Source organism: Pristiophorus japonicus, chromosome 4 (genome assembly GCF_044704955.1).
Source record: "Pristiophorus japonicus isolate sPriJap1 chromosome 4, sPriJap1.hap1, whole genome shotgun sequence".
NCBI lineage: Eukaryota > Metazoa > Chordata > Chondrichthyes > Pristiophoridae > Pristiophorus > Pristiophorus japonicus.
In genome coordinates this window covers 152624492-152646874 of record NC_091980.1, presented here as the reverse complement: position 1 = coordinate 152646874, position 22383 = coordinate 152624492, and the positions used below count along the sequence as shown (strand labels likewise).

Here is a 22383-nt window from a genome sequence, read left to right as displayed (position 1 = left end):
GAACTCAAGGAGCAGTAAGCTATTTCACATCAGGCGCTCACCTTACAGGGGCTGACTGCTTTTACTGGCCATGACAGGCATTGCCAGAACCAGGAAACAACAATAATAGGTAGGTAAAGCAGGCGATCCAACTGGATTTTCCCGCTGCTGCACCGTTGCACGCGCGATGACGTGACCGCATGGGTGGCGCTACAGTGCACAGCGCTACCTCTTATTAATAATTAGTGTACAAAGGACAACCGAAGTAAATAAGAGGGGCAGAGTGTAGGAAAAAAGATTAGCAAGTAACGGAAAAGGGAACACTAAAGTCTTTGATAAACATAAAATAGTAGAAGAGCAGTCCAAGGAAGGGTGGGGCCAATTAGGGACCAAAAGGAGATGATCTTGTGGAGTCAGAGGGCAGGGCTTGGGTACTAAATCAGTACTTTGCTTCTGTCTTCACTGAAGAGGATGCTGTCAATATCACAAAGGAGAAGGGGGTAGAGAAACTGAAGAGGATAAAAATAGATAAAGTACCACCAGTTTTTTAAAAAAGTCACCCAGTCCGGATGGGATGCGTCCTATCATAAGTGTTGGTAGCATAGAGCACGGAGTTTGGGAGCAGGGAGAGAGATTACAGGCAATGTGTAATGGTCTTCTCACCTGACACACAGCATTAGTCACCAAGAACCAGCAGAAGTGGTTCCTACCCCTGGGGCTCGAGGGTAACTGTAGCACCCAATTTCAATCCCAGCTGAAATGAGCAGGGAGTAGGGAGCAAATCCAGACTTTGCTGCTCTGTTAGCAGCTGAGGGCCAATTTACCTGACACGGAGGTTCCAGGACTTGCACTTCTGACCAGGGAACAGGATGGCTAAAAAATATACCATTCCAGTCGAGGTTAGCATTTTTAGCCGAGGAGGCTTTTGGATGCCTCCTTCCAAAAACTTCTTCCGTAACTTTCTCTCAGTCACATACATTTCCCAATCCTCCAGTGGGTGATTGGCTACTCACTGAGTACTTCTCACATTGTGCAACAAGTAGCAGCTGGTTTAGAAAGACACAGATTAATCAGGGACAGTCAGCATGGATTTGTTAAAGGAAGGTCGTGTCTGACTAACTTGATTGAAGTTTTCGAGGTAGTAACCAGGAGGGTCGATGAGGGCAGTGCGTTTGATGTCGTGTATATGAATTTTAGCAAAACTTTTGATAAGGTCCCACATGGCAGACTGGTCACAAAAGTAAAAGCCCATGGGATCCAGAGCAAAGTGGCTTGTTGGATCCAAAATTGGCTCAGAAGCAGGGAGCAAACGGTAATGGTTGATGGGTGTTTTTATGACTGGAAGGCTGTTTCTAGTAGAGTTGCGCAGGGCTCTGTACTGGGTCCCTTGCTTTTTGCATTTTTATAAAAATGATTTAGACTTGAATGTCCGGGGTATGATTAAGAAGTTTGCAGATGATACAAAAATCGACTGTGTGGTTGATAAAGAAGAAGAAAGCTGCGGACTGCAGGAAGATATCAATGAACTGGTCAGGTGGGCAGAACAGTGGCAAATGGAATTCAATCTGGAGAAGTGTGAGGTAATGCATTTGGGGAGGGCTAACAAGGAAAGGGAATTCACATTAAATGGTAGGACACTGAGAAGTGTAGAGGAACAAAGGGACCTTGGAGTGCAGGTCCACAGATCCCTGAAGGTAGCAGGCCAGGTAGATAAGGTGGTTAAGAAGACATACGGAATGCTTGCCTTTATTAGCCAAGAAAAAAAAAAGACTTGCATTTATATAGCAACTTTCACGACCAACGAATGTCTCAAAGCGCTTCTCAGCCAAATGAAGTACTTTTGGAATGCAGTCACTGTTGTAATATAAGAAACACGGCAGCCAACTTGCGCACAGCAAACAGCAATGTGATAATGACTAGATAATCTGTTTTTGTTATGTTGATTAGGGATAAATATTGGCCAGGACACCGAGGATAACTCCCCTCCTCCTCTTCGAAATAGTGGCAATGGGATCTTTTACGTCCAACAGACAGGGCAGACGGGGCTCGGTTTAACGTCTCATCCGAAAGATGGCACCTCAGACAGTGCAGCGCTCCCTCAGCACTGCACTGGGGTGTCAGCCTGGAGGCATAGAATACAAGAGTGGGGAGGTTATGTTTGAACTGTATAAAACACTGTTAGGCCACAGCTGGAGTACTGCATGCAGTTCTGGTCACTGCATTACAGGAAAGATATGATTGCACTGGAGAGGGTACAGAGGAGATTTACGAGGATGCTGCCTGGACTGGAGAATTTTAGCTTAGGAAAGATTGGATAGGCTGGGTTGGTTTTCCTTGGAACAGAGCAGGCTGAGGGGAGACCTTATGGAGGTGTTTAAAATTATGAGGGGCCTGGATATAGTGGATAGGAAGGACCTATTTCCCCTGGCAGAGGGGTCAACAACCAGGGGGCATAGATTTAAACTAATTGGTAGGAGGTTTAGAGAGTATTTGAGGAGAATTGTTTTCAGAGGGTGGTGAGGGTCTGGAACTCACTGCCTGAAAGGATGGTAGAGGCAGAAATCATCACCACATTTAAAAAGTACTTGGATGTGCACTTGAAGTGCTGTAACCTACAGGACTATGGACCGAGAGCTGGAAAGTGGATTAGGCTGGGTAGCCTCTTGGTCGGCCGGCATGGATACAATTGGCCGAAATGGCCTCCTTCCGTGCTGTCGTGTCAGCTTGGCTCAGTCAATAGCGCTCTCATCTCACAGTCACAATATTGTGGCTTCAAGCCTCACTCAAATCCAAGCAGACATTACAGTACAGCATGGAATATTGTATTGTTGGAGGCACTGTCGCTCGGATGAGTCCTAAAGCCCCAGTTCAGATTCCACAGCAGCAAATCCTCAACCAACATCACCAAAACACATCAACTGGTTATTCATCTCATTGCTGCTTGTGGGACTTCAGTTTGCTGTAACTAGTGGGGTGCCGCAAGGATCGGTGCTGGGCCCCAGCTAGTCACAATCTATATCAATGATTTGGATGAGGGGACCAAATGTAATATATCCAAGTTTGCTGATGATACAAAGCTAGGTGGGAATGTAAGTTGTGAGGAGGATGCAAAGGGGCTTCAAGAGGATATAGACAGGGTAAGTGAGTGGGCAACAACATGGCAAATGGAATATAATGTGGAGAAATGTGAAGTTATCCACTTTGGCAGGAAAAATAGAAAAGCAGAATATTTTTTAAATGGTGAGAGATTGGGAAATGTTGGTGTTCAGAGGGACCTTGTACACCAATTACTGAAAGCTAACATGCAGCTACAGCAAGCAATTAGAAAAACAAATGGTATGTTGGCCTTTATTACAAGAGGATTTGAGTATAAGAGTAAAGATGTCATACTGTAATTATATAGGGCCCTGGTGAGACCACACCTGGAGTACTGAGTACAGTTTTGGTCTTCCTACCCAAGGAAGGATATACTTGCCATAAAGGGAGTGCAACGAAGGTTCACCAGACTGATTCCTAGGATGGGGATTGTCCTATGAGGAGAGATTGAGTAGACTAGGCCTATATTCTCTAGTTTTTAGAAAAATGAGAGGTGATCTCATTGAATCATACAAAATTCTTACAGGGCTTGACAGGGTAGATACAGGGAGGATGTTTCCCCTGGCTGGGGAGTCTGGAACCAGGGGTCACAGTCTCAGAATAAGGGGTCGGATATTTAGGACTGAGATGAGGAGAAATTTCTTCACTCAGAGGGTGGTGAATCTTTGGAATTCTGTGCCCCAGAGGGCTGTGGAGGCTCAGTCTTTGAGTATATTCAAGACAGGTTGATAGATTTTTGGATATAAAGGGAATCAAGGGATATGGGGATAGTGCAGGGAAGTGGAGTTGAGGTAGAAGATCAACCTGTATTAACGACTTGGAAGAAGGGACTGAGTGTAACGTAGCCAAGTTTGCTGACAATACAAAGATGGGAGGGAAAGCAAAGTGTGAGGAGGACATAAAAAATCTGCAATAGGACATAGACAGGCTAAGTGAACGGCAAAAATTTGGCAGATGGAGTATAATGTTGGAAAGTGTGAGGTCATGCACTTTGGCAGAAAAAAATCAAAGAGCAAGTTATTTAAATGGAGAAATATTGCAAAGTGCCGCAGTACAGCAGGACCTGGGGGTACTTGTGCATGAAATGCAAAACGATAGTATGCAGGTACAGCAAGCAATTAGGAAGGCCAATAGTATCTTGGCCTTTAATGCAAAGGGGATGGAGTATAAAAGCAGGGAAGTCTTGCTACAGCTATATAAGGTATTGGTGAGGCCACACCTGGAATACTGTGTACAGTTTTGGTTTCCATATTTACGAAAGGATATATTTGCTTTGGAGGCAGTGCAGAGAAGTTTCACTAGGTTGATTCCGAGGATGAAGGGGTTGACTTATGAGGAAAGGTTGAGTAGGTTGGGCCTCAGAAGAATTCAGAAGAATGAGAGGTGATCATATCGAAACGTATAAGATTATGAGGGGGCTTGACAAGGTGGATGCAGAGAGGATGTTTCCACTGATGGGGGAGACTAGAACTAGAGGGCATGATCTTAGAATAAGGGGCCGCCCATTTAAAACTGAGATGAGGAGAAATTTCTTCTCTCAGAGGGTTGTAAATCTGTGGAATTTGCTCCTCAGAGAGCTGTGGACGCTGGGACATTAAATAAATTTAAGACAGAAATAGACAGTTTATTAAACGATAAGGGATAAGGGGTTATGAGGAGCAGGCGGGGGAAGTGGAGCCGAGTCCATGATCAGATCAGCCATGATCTTATTGAATGGCAGAGCAGGCTCGAGGGGCAGTATGGCCCACTCCTGTTCCTATTTCTTATGTTCTTGTGTAAAACATCTGCCGTGATTGCCTACACAACTGCAATAACCGTCTTTCAAAGTACATGACATTTTAAATATTTATTCTGTGGATGTAGGTATTGCTGGCAAGGCTGGGATTCTCTGGAAAGGTGATGGTGGGCTTGGAGTAGTGGCTTAATACAACGCAGTGTCTTGCTGGGCCATTTCAGGCACATTGGTATGGGACAAGAGACCAGGCCAAGCAGGACGCCACGTTTCCTTCCCTAAAAGGACATTAGGGAACCAGTGTGATTTTTACAACAATCTGACAGCTTCATAGTCACTTTCACTGATACCAGCTCTTATTTCCAGATCTGTTTTCTAAAAAACTGAATTGAGATTCTCAAACTGCCAGTGAGATTTGAACCGTTACACTCCCATAGCCTTTGGAATGTCCCGAGAGATGGGATAAGGACAAGTCCTTTCATGCTTCTTACCAGTGAGGTGAATACAGCACCACAGAGGCTGAATATGCTGAAACTATTTGTTTAGCAATGCAAATTAAAGGACAGCCAGGAAACAGCAAGGAAAAGCACAAGCAAACTGAGAAAGGACCAGACAAGGCCAAAGAACAACAATTAAACAAGGAGGGCAGTTCATAGCAGTGTGAATATTGTCTTTCCAGTGTCCAATGGGGCAATACTCTCACTTAAAACAATGCACATTTATTTAAATCTATGAAACAGACGCAAAGATTTTTCATAGATGCATTTCAGGGGAAGCTAGATAAGCACGAGGGAGAAAGGACTAGAAGCATGTGCTGATAGGTTAAAGGACTTAGGAGGAATCTTGTGTGGAGCATGAACACCAGCAAAGAGCAGTTGGACCAAATGGCCTGTTTCTGTGTTGTAGATACTATGTAATACTATGTAAATTGTTTTAATATAACCTACTTACCGGAGATATGATTCAGAGTTCATTCGTCCAAAATGTCTTTTTTGTAGAAGTGTAGTGAAGTCCATACCCATTCTGGCCACCCTCTGTTTAAAACACAAAAGTTGGCACACTGGTGATCAAGCTCGAGTGGACAGTCGCAATCTCGTTTGCCTGCGAAAGCTCCTCAGTAGGTCAGCTGGTGAGAAGTTCCTCCTCAGGTGAAGACACACACTGTAGGACTCACCACCTGGCAACAGTTAGAGAAAAAAAAACATACAGCATATCTCTATAGTTTCACAGAGCCACTTTGTAAACCACAAGTCAAAATATACAATTACCGTCGTTTCAGCATCCTCCTCCAACATCTTCAATCGCTTTGCTTCCATTTCCTTATTTTTAATTGTCTCCCAAGTAAGAGGATTATAATTATTATGGCCAAGTAATAGCCGAAAATATCTGTCCTTTTCTCGATCATAGTAATATCCAGGCAGTTCTAATTAAAAAAATATATTACCCATTACTCAATAGAAACATAGAAATTTATAGCGCAGAAGGCGGCCATTTCGGTTCATCGTGTCCGCGCCGGCCGACAAAGAGTTGCACGGCCCTCGGTTAGCAGCCCTGAAGATTACACATGAAGCTATGAACCATGAACAATGGCGGAAAGGTAGAGAGCACCCAGCCCAACCAGTACACCACACACAACTGCGACACCCCTTATACTGAATCATTCTACACTCCACCCCAACCGGAGCCACGTGATCTCCTGGGAGGCAAAAACCAGATAAAAACTCTGGAAAAAAAAATCATGGAAAATTCCTCTCCCACCCACCCAGGCGATCGAAACTAGTCCAAGAGATCACCCAGGCTGTATTCGATTCCCTGCAGTACTTACCATCATATCTGCGCCAGCCAACAAGAGGTCATCCAGTCTAATCCCAATTACTAGCTCTAGGTCCATAACCCTGCAGGTTACGGCACAAGTGCCCATCCAGCCATCTTTTAAATGTGGTGAGGGTTTCTGCATCCACCACTCTTCCAGGCAGTGAGTTCCAGATCCCCACAACCCTCTGCGGGAAGAAGCCCCTCCTCAAATCTCCTCTAAACCTTCCACCAACCACTTTAAAACTATGCCTCCTCGTAATAGACCCCTCCATTATATCCAGACCCCTCAAAATTTTATACACCTCTCAGCCTCCTCTGTTCCAATGAGAACAAACCCAGCCTATCCAATCGGTCCTCATAGCTAAGATTCTCCATTCCAGGCAGCACCCTAGTAAGTCTCCTTTGCACCCTATCTAGTGCAATCAAGTCCTTCCTATAATACGGCAACCAGAACTGCACACAGTACTCCAGCTGTGGCCTAACCAGAGTATTATACAATTTAAGCATAACCTCCCTGATTTTATATTCTAAGCTTTGGCCAATTTGGCAAGCATTCCGTATGCCTTCGTAACCACCTTCTCCACCTGGCCTGCTACTTTCAGGGATCTGTGGACAAGCACTCCAAGGTCCCTTTGTTCATCTACACTATTAAGTAGCCGACCGTTTAACGTGTATACCCTTTCCTTATTAGCCCTCCCAAAGTGCATCACCTCACATTTCTCCAAATTAAATTCCATCTGCCCACCTGATTGATATCCTCCTACAGCCCATGACTTTCCTCTTCATTATCAACCACACAGCCAATTTTAGTGTCGTCTGCAAACTTCTTAATCATACTCCCTATGGCATGGACACTTCCATGTCTAAATATGCACAGCTTTTCAAAGCTCATTGTGTTGAATCAATGTCCTCAGGACACCCTGATAATCTCAATGGGATCATTGAAGGAATGGAAAACTGGCCGAAGAATGTCAACAAAGGCAGATGTAGACAGACCAGTGAAATGGGCAAACACGTGGCAGATGAAATTTAACGCAGAGAACTGTAAAGTGATGCATTTTGGTAAGAAGAATGAGGAGAGGCCATATGAACTAAAGGGTATCATTTTAAAGGGGGTGCAGGAACGGAGAGACCTGTGGTTTACGTACACAAGTGTTTGAAGGCGGCAGGGCAGGTTGAGCAGGCTGTTAAAAAAGCTTATGGGATCTATGGCTTTATAAATGTAGGAAGAGAGTGCCGTTGTGCCGACCTTCATAAAGCACTGGTTAGGCCTCAGCTGGAGTATTGTGTCCAATTCTGGGCATCGCACTTTAGGAAGGATGGCAAGCCCTTGGAGAGGGTGCAGAGGAGGTTTACTAGAATGGTTCCAGAGCGTTCTCAACAAATAACATCGAAAGCAATTCACAGCCAATGACATACTTTCGAGTGTAGTCATTATTGTAATGCAGGGAATTGCAGCTGATAATTTTCCCACAACAACTTGCTTTTATATGGCGCCTTTAACACAGTAAAATGTCCCAAGGCGCTTCATGGGAACGCAATCAGACAGAAACTGACACCGAGCCAAAGGAGGAGCGCTTCAGGGAGGGAATTCCACAGCTTATGGTCCAGACGGCTTATGGCCCATTGGCCGCCAATGGTAGGCGAAGGATGTCAGGAATCCACAAGAGCTGCTTCTGCCTCAGCTAGAGGAAGCTTGCAGGGAACATAAAAATGGCAGCGAGAGGCGGCGGCAGTCAGAGGCGGGAGTTCGTGGTGTTGGTGAGGCCTATAAAGGCCCAGCGGCAGCGAGATGCGGCAGCAGTCAGAGGCGGGAGTTCGTGGCGTTGGTGAGGCCTACAAAAAGCCCAGTTTGTGCAGCTCCAGCCGGGAGAAAAAGCAAAAAAGTAGAAAGAAATCAAAAGGTGACATCACAGCCAAAGGGGTAAGTGATTGGCGAGTAGCTTTTCTTTTTCTTTTTTATATCAGTAAGTAACCTGTTAACAGTGTTATCGCCAAATTAAGTGTATCTAAGAGAGCTCAGTCACGTGATATGCTCCTCCTGTACTATGTGGGAACTCAGGGATACTTCCGGTGTCCCTGACGACTACATGTGCGGGAAGTGTATCCACCTCCAGCTCGACGGACCGCGTTGCGGAATGGGAGCTGAGGGTGGATTCACTCTGGAGCATCCACGATGCTGAGAATGACGTGAGTAGCATGTGTAGCGAGTTGGTCTTACCGCAGGTGAAAGGTCCACAGCCAGATACGGAATGGAAGACCAACAGGAAGAGCAGTGCAAGGAAGGTAGTGCAGGGGTCCCCTGCGGTCATCCCCCTGCAAAACAGATACACCACTTTGAGTACTGTTGAGGGGGATGACTCATCAGGGGAGGGCAGCAGCAGCCAAGTTCATGGCACCGTGACTGGCACTGCTGCACAGGAGGGCAGGAAAAAGAGTGGGAGAGCGATAGTGATAGGGGATTCAATTGTAAGGGGAATAGATAGGCGTTTCTGTGGCCGCAACCAAGACTTCAGGATGGTATGTTGCCTCCCTGGTGCAAGGGTCAAAACATAGAAACATAGAAAATAGGTGCAGGAGTAGGCCATTCGGCCCTTCGAGCCTGCACCGCCATTCAATGGCTGAACATGTAACTTCAGTACCCCATTCCTGCTTTCTCGCCATACCCCTTGATCCCCCTAGTAGTAAGGATGACATCTAATTCCTTTTTGAATATATTTAGTGAATTGGCCTCAACAACTTTCTGTGGTAGAGAATTCCACAGGTTCACCACTCTCTGGGTGAAGAGGTTTCTCTTCATCTCGGTCCTAAATGGCTTACCCCTTATCCTTAGACTGTGACCCCTGGTTCTGGACTTCCCCAACATTGGGAACATTCTTCCTGCATCTAACCTGTCTAAACTCGTCAGAATTTTAAACGTTTCTATGAGATCCCCTCTCATTCTTCTGAACTCCAGTGAATACAAGCCCAGTTGATCCAGTCTTTCTTGATATGTCAGTCCCACCATCCCGGGAATCAGTCTGGTGAACCTTCGCTGCACTCCCTCAATAGCAAGAATGTCCTTCCTCAAGTTAGGAGACCAAAACTGTACACAATACTCCAGGTGTGGTCTCACCAAGGCCCTGTACAACTGCAGCAACACCTCCCTGCCCCTGTACTCAAATCCCCTCGCTATGAAGGCCAACATGCCATTTGCTTTCTTAACCGCCTGCTGTACCTGCATACAAACCTTCAATGACTGATGTACCTTGACACCCAGGTCTCGTTGCACCTCCCCTTTTCCTAATCTGTCACCATTCAGATAATAGTCTGTCTCTCTGTTTTTTCCACCAAAGTGGATAATCTCACATTTATCCACATTATACTTCATCTGCCATGCATTTGCCCACTCACCTAACCTATCCAAGTCACTCTGCAGCCTCAAAGCATCCTCCTCGCAGTTCACACTGTCACCCAACTTAGTGTCATCTGCAAATTTGGAGATACTACATTTAATCCCCTCGTCCAAATCATTAATATACAATGTAAACAGCTGGGGCCCCAGCACAGAACCTTGCGGTACCCCACTAGTCACTGCCTGCCATTCTGAAAAGTACCCATTTACTCCTACTCTTTGCTTCCTGTCTGACAACCAGTTCTCAATCCATGTCAGCACACTATCCCCAATCCCATGTGCTTTAACTTTGCACATTAATCTCTTGTGTCGGACCTTGTCGAAAGCCTTCTGAAAGTCCAAATATACCACATCAACTGGTTCTCCCTTGTCCACTCTACTGGAAACATCCTCAAAAAATTCCAGAAGATTTGTCAAGCATGATTTCCCTTTCACAAATCCATGCTGACTTGGACCTATCATGTCACCTCTTTCCAAATGCGCTGCTATGACATCCTTAATAATTGATTCCATCAGTTGACCCACTACTGATGTCAGGCTGACCGGTCTATAATTCCCTGTTTTCTCTCTCCCTCCTTTTTTAAAAAGTGGGGTTACATTGGCTACCCTCCACTCCATAGGAACTGATCCAGAGTCTATGGAATGTTGGAAAATGACTGTCAATGCATCCGATATTTCCAAGGCCACCTCATTAAGTACTCTGGGATGCAGTCCATCAGGCCCTGGGGATTTATCGGCCTTCAATCCCATCAATTTCCCCAACACAATTTCCCGACTAATAAGGATTTCCCTCAGTTCCTCCTTCTTACTAGACCCTCTGACCCCTTTTATATCCGGAAGGTTGTTTGTGTACTCCTTAATGAATACCGAACCAAAGTACTTGTTCAATTGGTCTGCCATTTCTTTGTTCCCCGTTATGACGTCCCTTGATTCTGACTGCAGGGGACCTAAGTTTGTCTTTTCTAACTTTTTTCTCTTTACATATCTATAGAAACTTTTGCAGTCCGTCTTAATGTTCCCTGCAAGCTTTCTCTCGTACTCTATTTTCCCTGCCCTAATCAAACCCTTTGTCCTCAAATTTCTCCCAGTCCCCAGGTTCACTGCTATTTCTGGCCAATTTGTATGCCAATTCCTTGGCTTTAATACTATCCCTGATTTCCCTTGATAGCCACGGTTGAGCCACCTTCCCTTTTGTATTTTTACGCCAGACAGAGATGTACAATTGTTGTAGTTCATCCATGCAGTCTCTAAATGTCTGCCACTGCCCATCCACAGTCAACCCCTTAAGTATCAAGGATGTCTCGGAGCGTGTGCAGGACATTCTGAAAAGGGAGGGTGAACAGCCAGTTGTCGTGGTGCACATTGGTACCAACAATATAGGTTAAAAAAAAGGGATGAGGTCCTATGAGACGAATTTAAGGAGCTAGGAGCTAAATTAAAAAGTAGGACCTCAAAAGTAGTAATCTCGGGATTGCTACCAGTGCCACGTGCTAATCAGAGTAGGAATCGCAGGATAGCTCAGATGAATACGTGGCTTGAGCAGTGGTGCAGCAGGGAGGGAATTCAAATTCCTGGGGCATTGGAACCGGTTCTGAGGGAGGTGGGACCAGTACAAACCGGACGGTCTGCAACTAGGCAGGACCGGAACCAATGTCCTAGGGGGAGTGTTTGCTAGTGCTGTTGGGGAGGAGTTAAACTAATATGGCAGGGGGATGGGAACCAATGCAGGGAGACAGAGGGAAATAAAATGGCAAAAGACAGAAAGGAGATGAGTAACAGTGGAGGGCAGAGAAACCCAAGGCAAAAAACAAAAAGGGCCACAGTACAGCAAAATTCTAAAGGGTCAAAGTGTAATAAAAAGGCAAGCATGAAAGCTCGGTGCCTCAATGCGAGGAGTATTCGGAACCCAGGAGAGGGCTCTGAGCTAGTTAGAGTGGGTGAGAGCTCAGATAAACAGGACCCCAAGAAAGAATGCAAAAGGCAGGAGGCAACAGAGCAGAGTAGCACTAGGGTAAGTGTAAACCACAAGGTGATAGGAAGGGACAATATGTATGAATATAAAGGGGCTGCAGGAGGGGTCATAACTAAAAATCATGGTTTAAAAACTAGTATTAAAACACTATACCTAAATGCATACAGCATTCGAAATAAAGTAAATGAGTTGACGGCACAAATCATTACAAATGGGTATGATTTGGTGGCCATTACAGAAACGTGGTTGCAGGGTGGCCAAGACTGGGAATTAAACATACAGGGGTATCTGACAATTCAGAAAGATAGACAAGAAGGGAAAGGAGGTGGGGTAGCTCTGTTAATAAAGGATGATATCAGGGCAGTTGTGAGAGACGATATTGGCTCTAATGAACAAAATGTTGAACCATTGTGGGTGGAGATTAGAGATAGTAAGGGGGAAAAGTCACTGGTGGGCGTAGTTTATAGGCCCCCAAATAATAACTTCACGGTGGGGCGGACAATAATCAAGGGAATAATGGAGGCATGTGAAAAAGGAACGGCAGTAATCATGGGGGATTTTAACCTGCATATCGATTGGTCAAATCAAATCGCACGGTGTAGCCTTGAGGAGGAATTCATAGAATGCATACGGGATTGTTTCTTAGAACGGTATGTTACAGAACCTACAAGGGAGCAAGCTATCTTAGATCTGGTCCTGTGTAATGAGACAGGAATAATAAACGATCTCCTAGTAAAAGATCCTCTCGGAATGAGTGATCACAGTATGGTTGAATTAGTAATACAGATTGAGGGTGAGGAAGTAGTGTCTCAAACGAGTGTACTATGCTTAAACAAAGGGGACTAAGTAGGATGAGGGCCGAGTTGGCTAAAGTAGACTGGGAACACAGACTAAACGGTGGCACAATTGAGGAACAGTGGAGGACTTTTAAGGAGCTCTTTCATAGTGCTCAACAAAAATATATTCCAGTGAAAAAGAAGGGCGGTAAGAGAAGGGATAACCAGCCATGGATAACCAAGGAAATAAAGGAGAGTATTAAACTAAAAACCAATGCGTATAAGGTGGCCAAGGATAGTGGGAAACTAGAAGATTGGGAACATTTTAAATGACAGCAAAGAATGACTAAGAAAGCAATAAAGAAAGGAAAGATGGATTACGAAAGTAAATTTTCGCAAAACATAAAAACAGATAGTAAAAGCTTTTACCGATATATAAAACGGAAAAGAGTGACTAAAGTAAATGTTGGTCCCTTAGAAGATGACAAGGGGGATTTAATAATGGGAAATGTGGAAATGGCGGAGACCTTAAACAATTATTTTGCTTCGGTCTTCACAGTGGAAGACACAAAAACCATGCCAAAAATTGGTCACGAGAATTTGGGAAGGGAGGACCTTGAGACAATCACTATCACTAGAGGGGTAGTGCTGGACAGGCTAATGGGACTCAAGGTAGACAAGTCCCCTGGTCCTGATGAAATGCATCCCAGTGTATTAAAAGAGATGGCGGAAGTTATAGCAGATGCATTCGTTATAATCTACCAAAATTCTCTGGACTCTGGGGAGGTACCAGCGGATTGGAAAGCAGCTAATGTAACGCCTCTGTTTACAAAAGGGGGCAGACAAAAGGCAGGTAACTATAGGCCGGTTAGTTTAACATCTGCAGTGAGGAAAATGCTTGAAGCTATCATTAAGGAAGAAATAGCGGGACATCTCAGTAAGAATAGTGCAATCAAGCAGACGAAACATGGATTCATGAAGGGGAAATCATGTTTAACTAATTTACTAGGATTCTTTGAGGATATAACGAGCATGGTGGAGAGAGGTGTACCGATGGATGTGGTGTATTTAGATTTCCAAAAGGCATTCGATAAGGTGCCACACAAAAGGTTACTGCAGAAGATAAAGGTACGCGGAGTCAGAGGAAATGTATAAACATGGATCGAGAATTGGCTGGCTAACAGAAAGCAGAGAGTCGGGATAAATGGGTCCTTTTCGGGTTGGAAATCGGTGGTTCGTGGTGTGCCACAGGGATCGGTGCTGGGACCACAACTGTTTACAATATACATCGATGACCTGGAAGAGGGGACAGAGTGTAATGTAACAAAATTTGCAGATGACACAAAGATTAGTGGGAAAGCAGGTTGTGTAGAGGACACAGAGAGGCTGCAAAGAGATTTAGATAGGTTAAGCGAATGGGCTAAGGTTTGGCAGATGGAATACAATGTCGGAAAATGAGAGGTCATCCATCTTGGGGAAAAAAAAACAGTAAAGGGAATATTATTTGAATGGGGAGAAATTACAACATGCTGCGGTGCAGAGGGACCTGAGGGTCCTTGTGCATGGATCCCAAAAAGTTAGTTTGCAGGTGCAGCAGGTAATCAGGAAGGCGAATGGAATGTTGGCCTTCATTGCGAGAGGGATGGAGTACAAAAGCAGGGAGGTCCTGCTGCAACTGTACAGGGTATTGGTGAGGCCGCAGCTGGAGTACTGCGTGCAGTTTTGGTCACCTTACTTAAGGAAGGATATACTAGCTTTGGAGGGGGTACAGAGACGATTCACTAGGCTGATACCGGAGATGAGGGGGTTAACTTATGATGATAGATTGCGTAGACTGGGTTTTTATTCGTTGGAGTTCAAAGGATGAGGGGTGATCTTATAGAAACATTTAAAATAATGAAAGGGATAGACATGATAGAGGCAGAGAGGTTGTTTCCACTGGTCGGGGAGACTAGAACTAGGAGGCATAGCCTCAAAATACGGGGGAGCCAATTTAAAACCGAGTTGAGAAGGAATTTCTTCTCCCAGAGGGTTGTGAATCTGTGGAATTCTCTGCCCAAGGAAGCAGTTGAGGTTAGCTCATTGAATGTATTCAAGTCACAGATAGATAGATTTTTAACCAATAAGGGAATTAAGGGTTAGGGGAGCAGGCGGGTAAGTGGAGCGGAGTCCACGGCCAGATCAGCCATGATCTTGTTGAATGGCGGAGCAGGCTCGAGGGGCTAGATGGCCTACTCCTGTTCCTAATTCTTATGTTCTTATGTTCTTATGACTGCAAAAGCTTCTATAGATCTGTGAAGAGAAAAAGATTAGTGAAGTCCTTTGCAGTCAGAATCAAGTGAATTTATAATGGGGAACAAAGAAATGGCGGACCAATTGAACAAATACTTTGGATCTGTCTTCACTAAGGAAGACACAAATAACCTTCCGGAAGTACTACGTGAAAAGGAGGAACTAAAGGAAATCCTTATTAGTCAGCAAATTGTGTTAGGGAAATTGATGGGATTGAAGGCCGATAAATCCCCAGGGCCTGATAATCTGCATCCCAGAGTACTTAAGGAAGTGGCCCTAGAAATAGTGGATGCATTGGTGATCATTTTCCAACAGTCTATCAACCCTGAATCAGTTCCCATGGACTGGAAGGTAGCTAATGTAATCCCACTTTTTAAAAAAGGAGGGAGAGAGAAAACAGGGAATTATAGACCGGTTAGCCTGACATCGGTGGTGGGGAAAATGTTGGAATCAATTATTAAAGATGAAATAGCAGCGCATTTGGAAAGCAGTGACAGGATCGGTCCAAGTCAGCATGGATTTATGAAAAGGAAATCATGCTTGACAAATCTTCTAGAATTTTTTTGAGGATGTAACCAGTAGAGTGGACAAGGGAGAACCAGTGGACGTGGTGTATTTGGACTTTCAAAAAGCTTTTGACAAGGTCCCACACAAGAGATTAGCGTGCAAAATTAAAGCACATGGTATTGGGGGTAATGTATTCACGTGGATAGAGAACTGGTTGGCAGACAGGAAGCAAAGAGTTGGAATAAACGGGTCCTTTTCAGAATGGCAGGCAGTGATCAGTGGGTGCCGCAGGGTTCAGTGCTGGAACCCCAGCTAATAACAATATACAATAATTTAGAAGAAGGAATTGAATGTAATATCTCCAAGTTTGCAGATGACACTAATTGGGTGGCGGTGTGAGCTGTGAGGAGGATGCTAAGAGGCTGCAGGGTGACTTGGACAGGTTAGGTGAGCAAATGCATGGCAGATGTAGTATAATGTGATAAATGTGAGGTTATCCACTTTGGTGGCAAAAACAGGAAGACAGAATATTATTTGAATGGTGACAGATTAGGAAAAGGGGAGGTGCAACGAGACCTGGGTGTCATGGTACGTCAGTCATTGAAGTTTGGCATGCAGGTACAGTAGGTGGTGAAGAAGGCAAATGGCATGTTGGCCTTCATAGCTAGGGGATTTGAATACAGGAGCAGGGAGGTCTTACTGCAGTTGTACAGAGTCTTGGTGAGGCCTCACCTGGAATATTGTGTTAAGTTTTGGTCTCCTAATCTGAGGAAGGACGTTCTTGCTATTGAGGGAGTGCAGCGAAGGTTCACCAGACTGATTCCCGGGATGGCAGGACTGACATATGAGGAGACACTGGATCAACTGGGCTTGTATCCACTGGAGTTTAGAAGAATGAAGGGGGATCTCATAGAAAGATATAAAATTCTGACGGGATTGGACAGGTTAGAGGCAGGAAGAATGTTCCCGTTGCTGGGGAGTTCCAGAAGTAGGGGTCACAGTCATTTAGGGGTAAGCCATTTAGGACCGAGATGAAGAGAAACTGCTTCACTCAGAGTGGTTAACCTGTGGAATTCTGTACCGCAGAAAGTTGTTGAGGCCAGTTTGTTAGATATATTCAAAAGGGAGTTAGATATGGCCCTTACGGCCAAAGGGATCAAGGGACATGGAGTGAAAGCAGGAAAGGGGTACTGAGGTTGAATGATCAACCATGATCTTATTGAATGGCGGTGCAGGCGCGAAGGGCCGAATGGCCTGTTCCTGAACCTAATTTCTATGTTTCTAGTTGGCCAATTCTGGGCATCGCACTTTAGGATGTGACGGTCTTGGAGAGGGTGCAGAAGGGATTTACTACAATGGTTCCAGGGATGGGGGACTTCAGTTACGTGGAGAGACTGGAGAAGCTGGGGTTGTTCTCCTTAGAGCAGAGAAGGTTAAGATGAGATTTAATAGGTGTTTAAAATCATGCAGGGTTTTGATAGAGTAAATAGGGAGTAAAGTGCTTCCAGTGGCAGGAAGAATGGTAACCCAAGGACATATATTTCAGGTGATCGGAAAAAATACAGAGGTGGCACGAGGAAACCTTTTTTAGCACAGAAAGGGCGGTGGAAGCAGATTCAATCGTAACTTTCAAAATGGAGAAGAGTGGGGGGGGGCGAAAGAGTGGGGGGGTGGGCGAAAGAGTGGGGGGGGGGGGCGAAAGAGTGGGGGGGGGGCGAAAGAGTGGGGGGGGGGCGAAAGAGTGGGGGGGGGGGGCGAAAGAGTGGGGGGGGGGGCGAAAGAGTGGGGGGGGGGGGGCGAAAGAGTGGGGGGGGGGGCGAAAGAGTGGGGGGGGGGGCGAAAGAGTGGGGGGGGGGCGAAAGAGTGGGGGGGGGGCGAAAGAGTGGGGGGGGGCGAAAGAGTGGGGGGGGGCGAAAGAGTGGGGGGGGGCGAAAGAGTGGGGGGGGCGAAAGAGTGGGGGGGGGCGAAAGAGTGGGGGGGGCGAAAGAGTGGGGGGGCGAAAGAGTGGGGGGGGCGAAAGAGTGGGGGGGGGCGAAAGAGTGGGGGGGGCGAAAGAGTGGGGGGGGCGAAAGAGTGGGGGGGGCGAAAGAGTGGGGGGGGCGAAAGAGTGGGGGGGGCGAAAGAGTGGGGGGGGCGAAAGAGTGGGGGGGGCGAAAGAGTGGGGGGGGCGAAAGAGTGGGGGGGCGAAAGAGTGGGGGGGGCGAAAGAGTGGGGGGGGCGAAAGAGTGGGGGGGGCGAAAGAGTGGGGGGGGGCGAAAGAGTGGGGGGGGCGAAAGAGTGGGGGGGGCGAAAGAGTGGGGGGGGCGAAAGAGTGGGGGGGGCGAAAGAGTGGGGGGGGCGAAAGAGTGGGGGGGGCGAAAGAGTGGGGGGGGCGAAAGAGTGGGGGGGGCGAAAGAGTGGGGGGGGGGCGAAAGAGTGGGGGGGGGCGAAAGAGTGGGGGGGGGCGAAAGAGTGGGGGGGGGGCGAAAGAGTGGGGGGGGGGCGAAAGAGTGGGGGGTGGGAGTGGTGGGGGGGGGGGAGTGGTGGAAGGAGTGGGGGGGGGAGTGGTGGGGGGGGAGTGGTGGGGGGGGGGGGAGTGGTGGGGGGGGGGGGAGTGGTGGGGGGGGGGGGAGTGGTGGGGGGGGGGGGAAAGTGGGGGGGGAGTGGGGGGGGGGAGTGGGGGTGGGGGGAGTGGGGGGGGGGAGTGGGGGGGGGGGAGTGGGGGGGGGGAGTGGGGGGGGGGGGGAGTGGTGGTGTTGGGGGGGGGGGAGTGGTGGTGTTGGGGGGGGGGAGTGGTGGTGGGGGTGGGGGGGGGGGGGGGAGTGGTGGGGGGTGAGAGGAGGGAGGGGGAGAGGATAGGGGGAAGAGGGGTGAGGGTGGGGAAGAGTAGGAGAGGATTATTCTATCATAAAATGAGTCAGGTTTCCCACTCCTAACACTGTATACTTTGAGCCCGGCTGGAAGTGCGGACATGACCGTTGAGAAACACAGTCGTGAGTTCAGCTGTGATTAAAAATCAGCTTCATTATTTTTCTCTTTGTCGAGGGCCTTGATTATGTACATCAATCTGTTGAGTGACAACCAGCAAAATGAATAATCCTGTACTGTCCTGCCATGTAAATTCACGCTTAAAGGAATGCAGCTGTATGGTGGAATGACCAAATGGCTTCCCAATACTCACCATCAAGCCTTGCATATTAATGATGGTCTCCTCGCCAAGACCAAGCAGTTAGTGCTGGACAATCAGAGGCAGCACGCAGGCAATGTCTCCAGAAACGTGGGAGTGGACACAACTGGTGGCAACTAAATGACATGCATTCAGTATGGAGACTTAAAAAGGTCTGATACTTCAGTAATATGTGGGTATTTGTTAGCACATTTCCATTCTTAGCAAATATGCAGAAACTGAAAGTGCTGGCAATGTAAGGCAACCCATTCGGCAAAGTGACTGAAGCTAAATTAACATTGGTGGAGGCCATAGGTAACTCAGCGGACTTCAATCATCAATTAGATTAATTCATTAAGTTGTCTCCTTTATATTGCTGAAGACAGAAATCCTGCTGGATACCCAGTTCTAACGATCAGAACTCACCGTTTAAAACAAAAATTGTGCAAAAATATCAGAACGTCATTCATTATGACCAGACTGTGGTATACAAGGTTCCAAACAAATGTTATATTAGAGGCAGAGACAAATCAATATTAACTTAAGAATTCATTGCACTCACATATTCATGCTATAATTCTTCAGAATGTTTATTTTAAGTTTAAACCATTGCCACAATGACCAGACTGAAGAATATAAGAAATAGGAGCAGGAGTAGGCCATACGGCCCCTCGAGCCTGCTCCACCATTTAATACGATCATGGCTGATTCGATCATGGACTCAGCTCCAGTTCCCCCGCCAGCTCCCCATAACCCTTTATCGGTTAAGAAACTGTCTATCTCTGTCTTAAATTTATTCAATGACCCAGCTTCCACAGCTCTCTGAGGCAGCGAATTCCACAGATTTACAACCCTCAGAGAAGAAATTTCTCCTCATCTCAGTTTTAAATGGTCGGTCGCTTATCCTAAGATTATGCCCCCTAGTTCTAGTCTCCCCCATCAGTGGAAACATCCTCTCTGCATCCACCTTGTCAAACCTCCTCATAATCTATGTTTCGATAAGATCATTTCTCATTCTTCTGAATTCCAATGGGTAGAGGTCCAACCTACTCAACCTTTCCTCATAAGTCAATGCCTCATCTCCAGAATCAACCTAGTGAATCTTCTCTGAACTGCCTCCAAAGCAAGTATATCCTTTCGTAAATATGGAACCAAAACTGTACAAAGAAAGAGTACAGAGGAATCTTGCATTGCTTCGAGACATGCACTCGAGTGGTTTTAACAGATTGTGCAAAGGACAATGAGTACTCGGTTTCACCGATCTGCTTTTGCAAATGCTGCATAAGGTGAATGTCCAACTGCACCAATAGAGCAAGATTCTTGGACAAAACTTTCACTAATAATCTAATTAGAACAGATTATTCCATGTTCTTCTGTAACCCCTCAGCGACATCATCCAAAAACACATCATCTCTTCCCCCCCCCACCCATCGTTACCTCTGGTGTCCCCCAAGGATCTATCCTTGGCTCCCTCCTATTGCTCACCTACATGCTGCCCCTCAGCGACATCATCAGAAAACACAGCAACAGTTCCATATGTACGCTGATGACATCCAGCTCTACCTCACTACCACTTCCCTCACCCCCTTCACTGGCACTAATTTCTCAGACTGCCTGTGTGACATCCAATACAGGATGAGCAGAAATTTCCTCCACCGACATATTGGGGGAGACTGAAGCCATTGTCTTCGGACCCCACCAAAACTGCGTTCCCTAACCAATGACTCCGTCCCTCTCCATAGCATCTGTGTGAGGCTGAAGCAGATCATTCTCATACAAGGCCCCGCGATGAGCTCCTGACCACATATCCTCTCCATCACCAAAACTGCCTATTTCCACCTCCATCACATCCCCCAACTCCACCCTTGCCTCAGCCCATCTGCTGCTGAAACCCTCATCCATGCCTTTGTTACCTCTAGACTTGACTATTCCAACGCACTCCTGGCTGGCCTCCCACCTTGCACTCACCATAAACTTGGTCATCCAAAATCTGCTGCCTGTATCCTAACTCGCACCAAGTCCCGCTCACCCATCACCCCTGTGCTCACTGCCCCATGTCCTAACTCGCCCCGAGTCCCGCTCACCCATCACCCCTGTGCTCACTGCCCCGTGTCCTAACTCGCACCAAGTCCCGCTCACCCATCACTGACTTACATCGGCTCCGGCAACATATCACTTTCAAAATTCTCATCCTGGTTTTCAAATCCCTCAATGGCATTGCCTCTCCCCATCTCTGCAACCTCCTTCAACCCTTCGAGATCTCTGCACTCCTCCAATTCTGGCCATTTGTGCATCCCCTATTTTCTTTGCCCCACCATCAGTGGCCATGCCTTTAGTTGCCAAGGCCCAAGTTCTGGAATTCCCTCTCCGCCTCACTACCTCTCTCTCGTCCTTTAAGACGCTCCTTAAAACCTACCTCTACCAAGCTTTTGGTCATCTGCCCCAATACTTCCTTGTGTGTCTCGGTGTCAAATTTTGTTTACTAGTGCTCCTGTGACGTACCTTGGGACGTTTTACTACTTTAAAGGCACTATATTAATACAAGTTTTTGTCGTTTTTCCCACCCACTAGCTCTGTTTTGCTCGTGCCGTCAGCACACTGAGTGTTGGTCATTCAGAGTTGTACAAAGACCAGCAGGTAGTTAGTATCTGAATCAAGTAGCCATGTGTGAACCTTGCCAGTGAGTATCATCAGGCTAGTTGAACATGGAAGGGCATTGCAGTACTTCAAGGAAGGCATGGCCAAGGGCAGATGGTACTTCTCATTCATATGGTACCACTATTTTATATAGAATAATATACACTGCAATCTACACAGAGTAGAGAGGTTGGTTTCCCAGGGTCCGGTCAGACCGGTCTGAAAGCAGCCTTTGCTGCTCACCACATAATACACCCGGATACTTCCCCACTGCAACTCCATCAGGACAGGTCCCACTCCAGGTGCTCCATGGGGCCAGAATGGATGTCCTCTTTCAACAAATCCTTCAACCACTATGTCCATAACTTGCGCGTGGGAATATGTTACATCTACTCCTCTTCATTCAAAGTTATTGACGTGCTGAAAATTCAATGTTTTACTGCCTAATTCCCACTTGCCATTGCTTGACACAAATTCTTGGACACTGTAATTTCTGAATGCAATAAATAACGGACTGATTAGTAGATGGTGTAAGAAGACAAAGTATTGTGAGTGAGGTACTTGCCAGGAACATCAGGCGGCACGGAAGCACTACTGGTTGGTTCAGCTGCTGACGTACTGGAACTATTCTGTTGGCTCACTGAAGCACCAGAGTCATCTATCTGGTTCCTAAACATCAGCATCAGTTTAGGAAAGAAAATAATAAGTGTTGTGTCTTCACAGAATTGCTTCAAATCCTCAAAGTTGTAAACATTTGAATGCATTAAACTAATGCCAGTCTAAACCACGAAGGAATATGTCCAAGGTGACTGGCCCCCCCAATCAGCGAGTACATTGACTGGATTCCAGGTATCCAATATGGCAGACAGCTGAAAACTTCAGCACTCGCTCAGCTTTCAACCCAACATATTGAGTCTGAGGGGCAGCACCAAAGAGGAAGGAAGGAGTCGAGCACTTGCTCAACATGCATTTCTCCCTTTATTCAAACAAAAAGGGCAGTGGAAGCAGATTCAATAGTAACTTTCAAAAGAGAATTGG

The 22383-nt window shown here is 46.5% G+C and overlaps 1 protein-coding gene across 1 annotated transcript in view; it reads right to left on the bottom strand.

The window, feature by feature from the left end:
* wdr21 (WD repeat domain 21) overlaps positions 1–22383 on the bottom strand; it is a 103896-nt gene that overhangs the window by 61924 nt on the left and 19589 nt on the right. Inside the window, exons 3-5 of the mRNA XM_070878652.1 lie at positions 21911–22014; positions 6076–6230; positions 5759–5841 (exon numbers count right to left, since the gene is read on the bottom strand). Coding sequence (XP_070734753.1) covers positions 5759–5841; positions 6076–6230; positions 21911–22014 — 342 coding nt within the window. The remainder of the gene's footprint in view (positions 1–5758; positions 5842–6075; positions 6231–21910; positions 22015–22383) is intronic.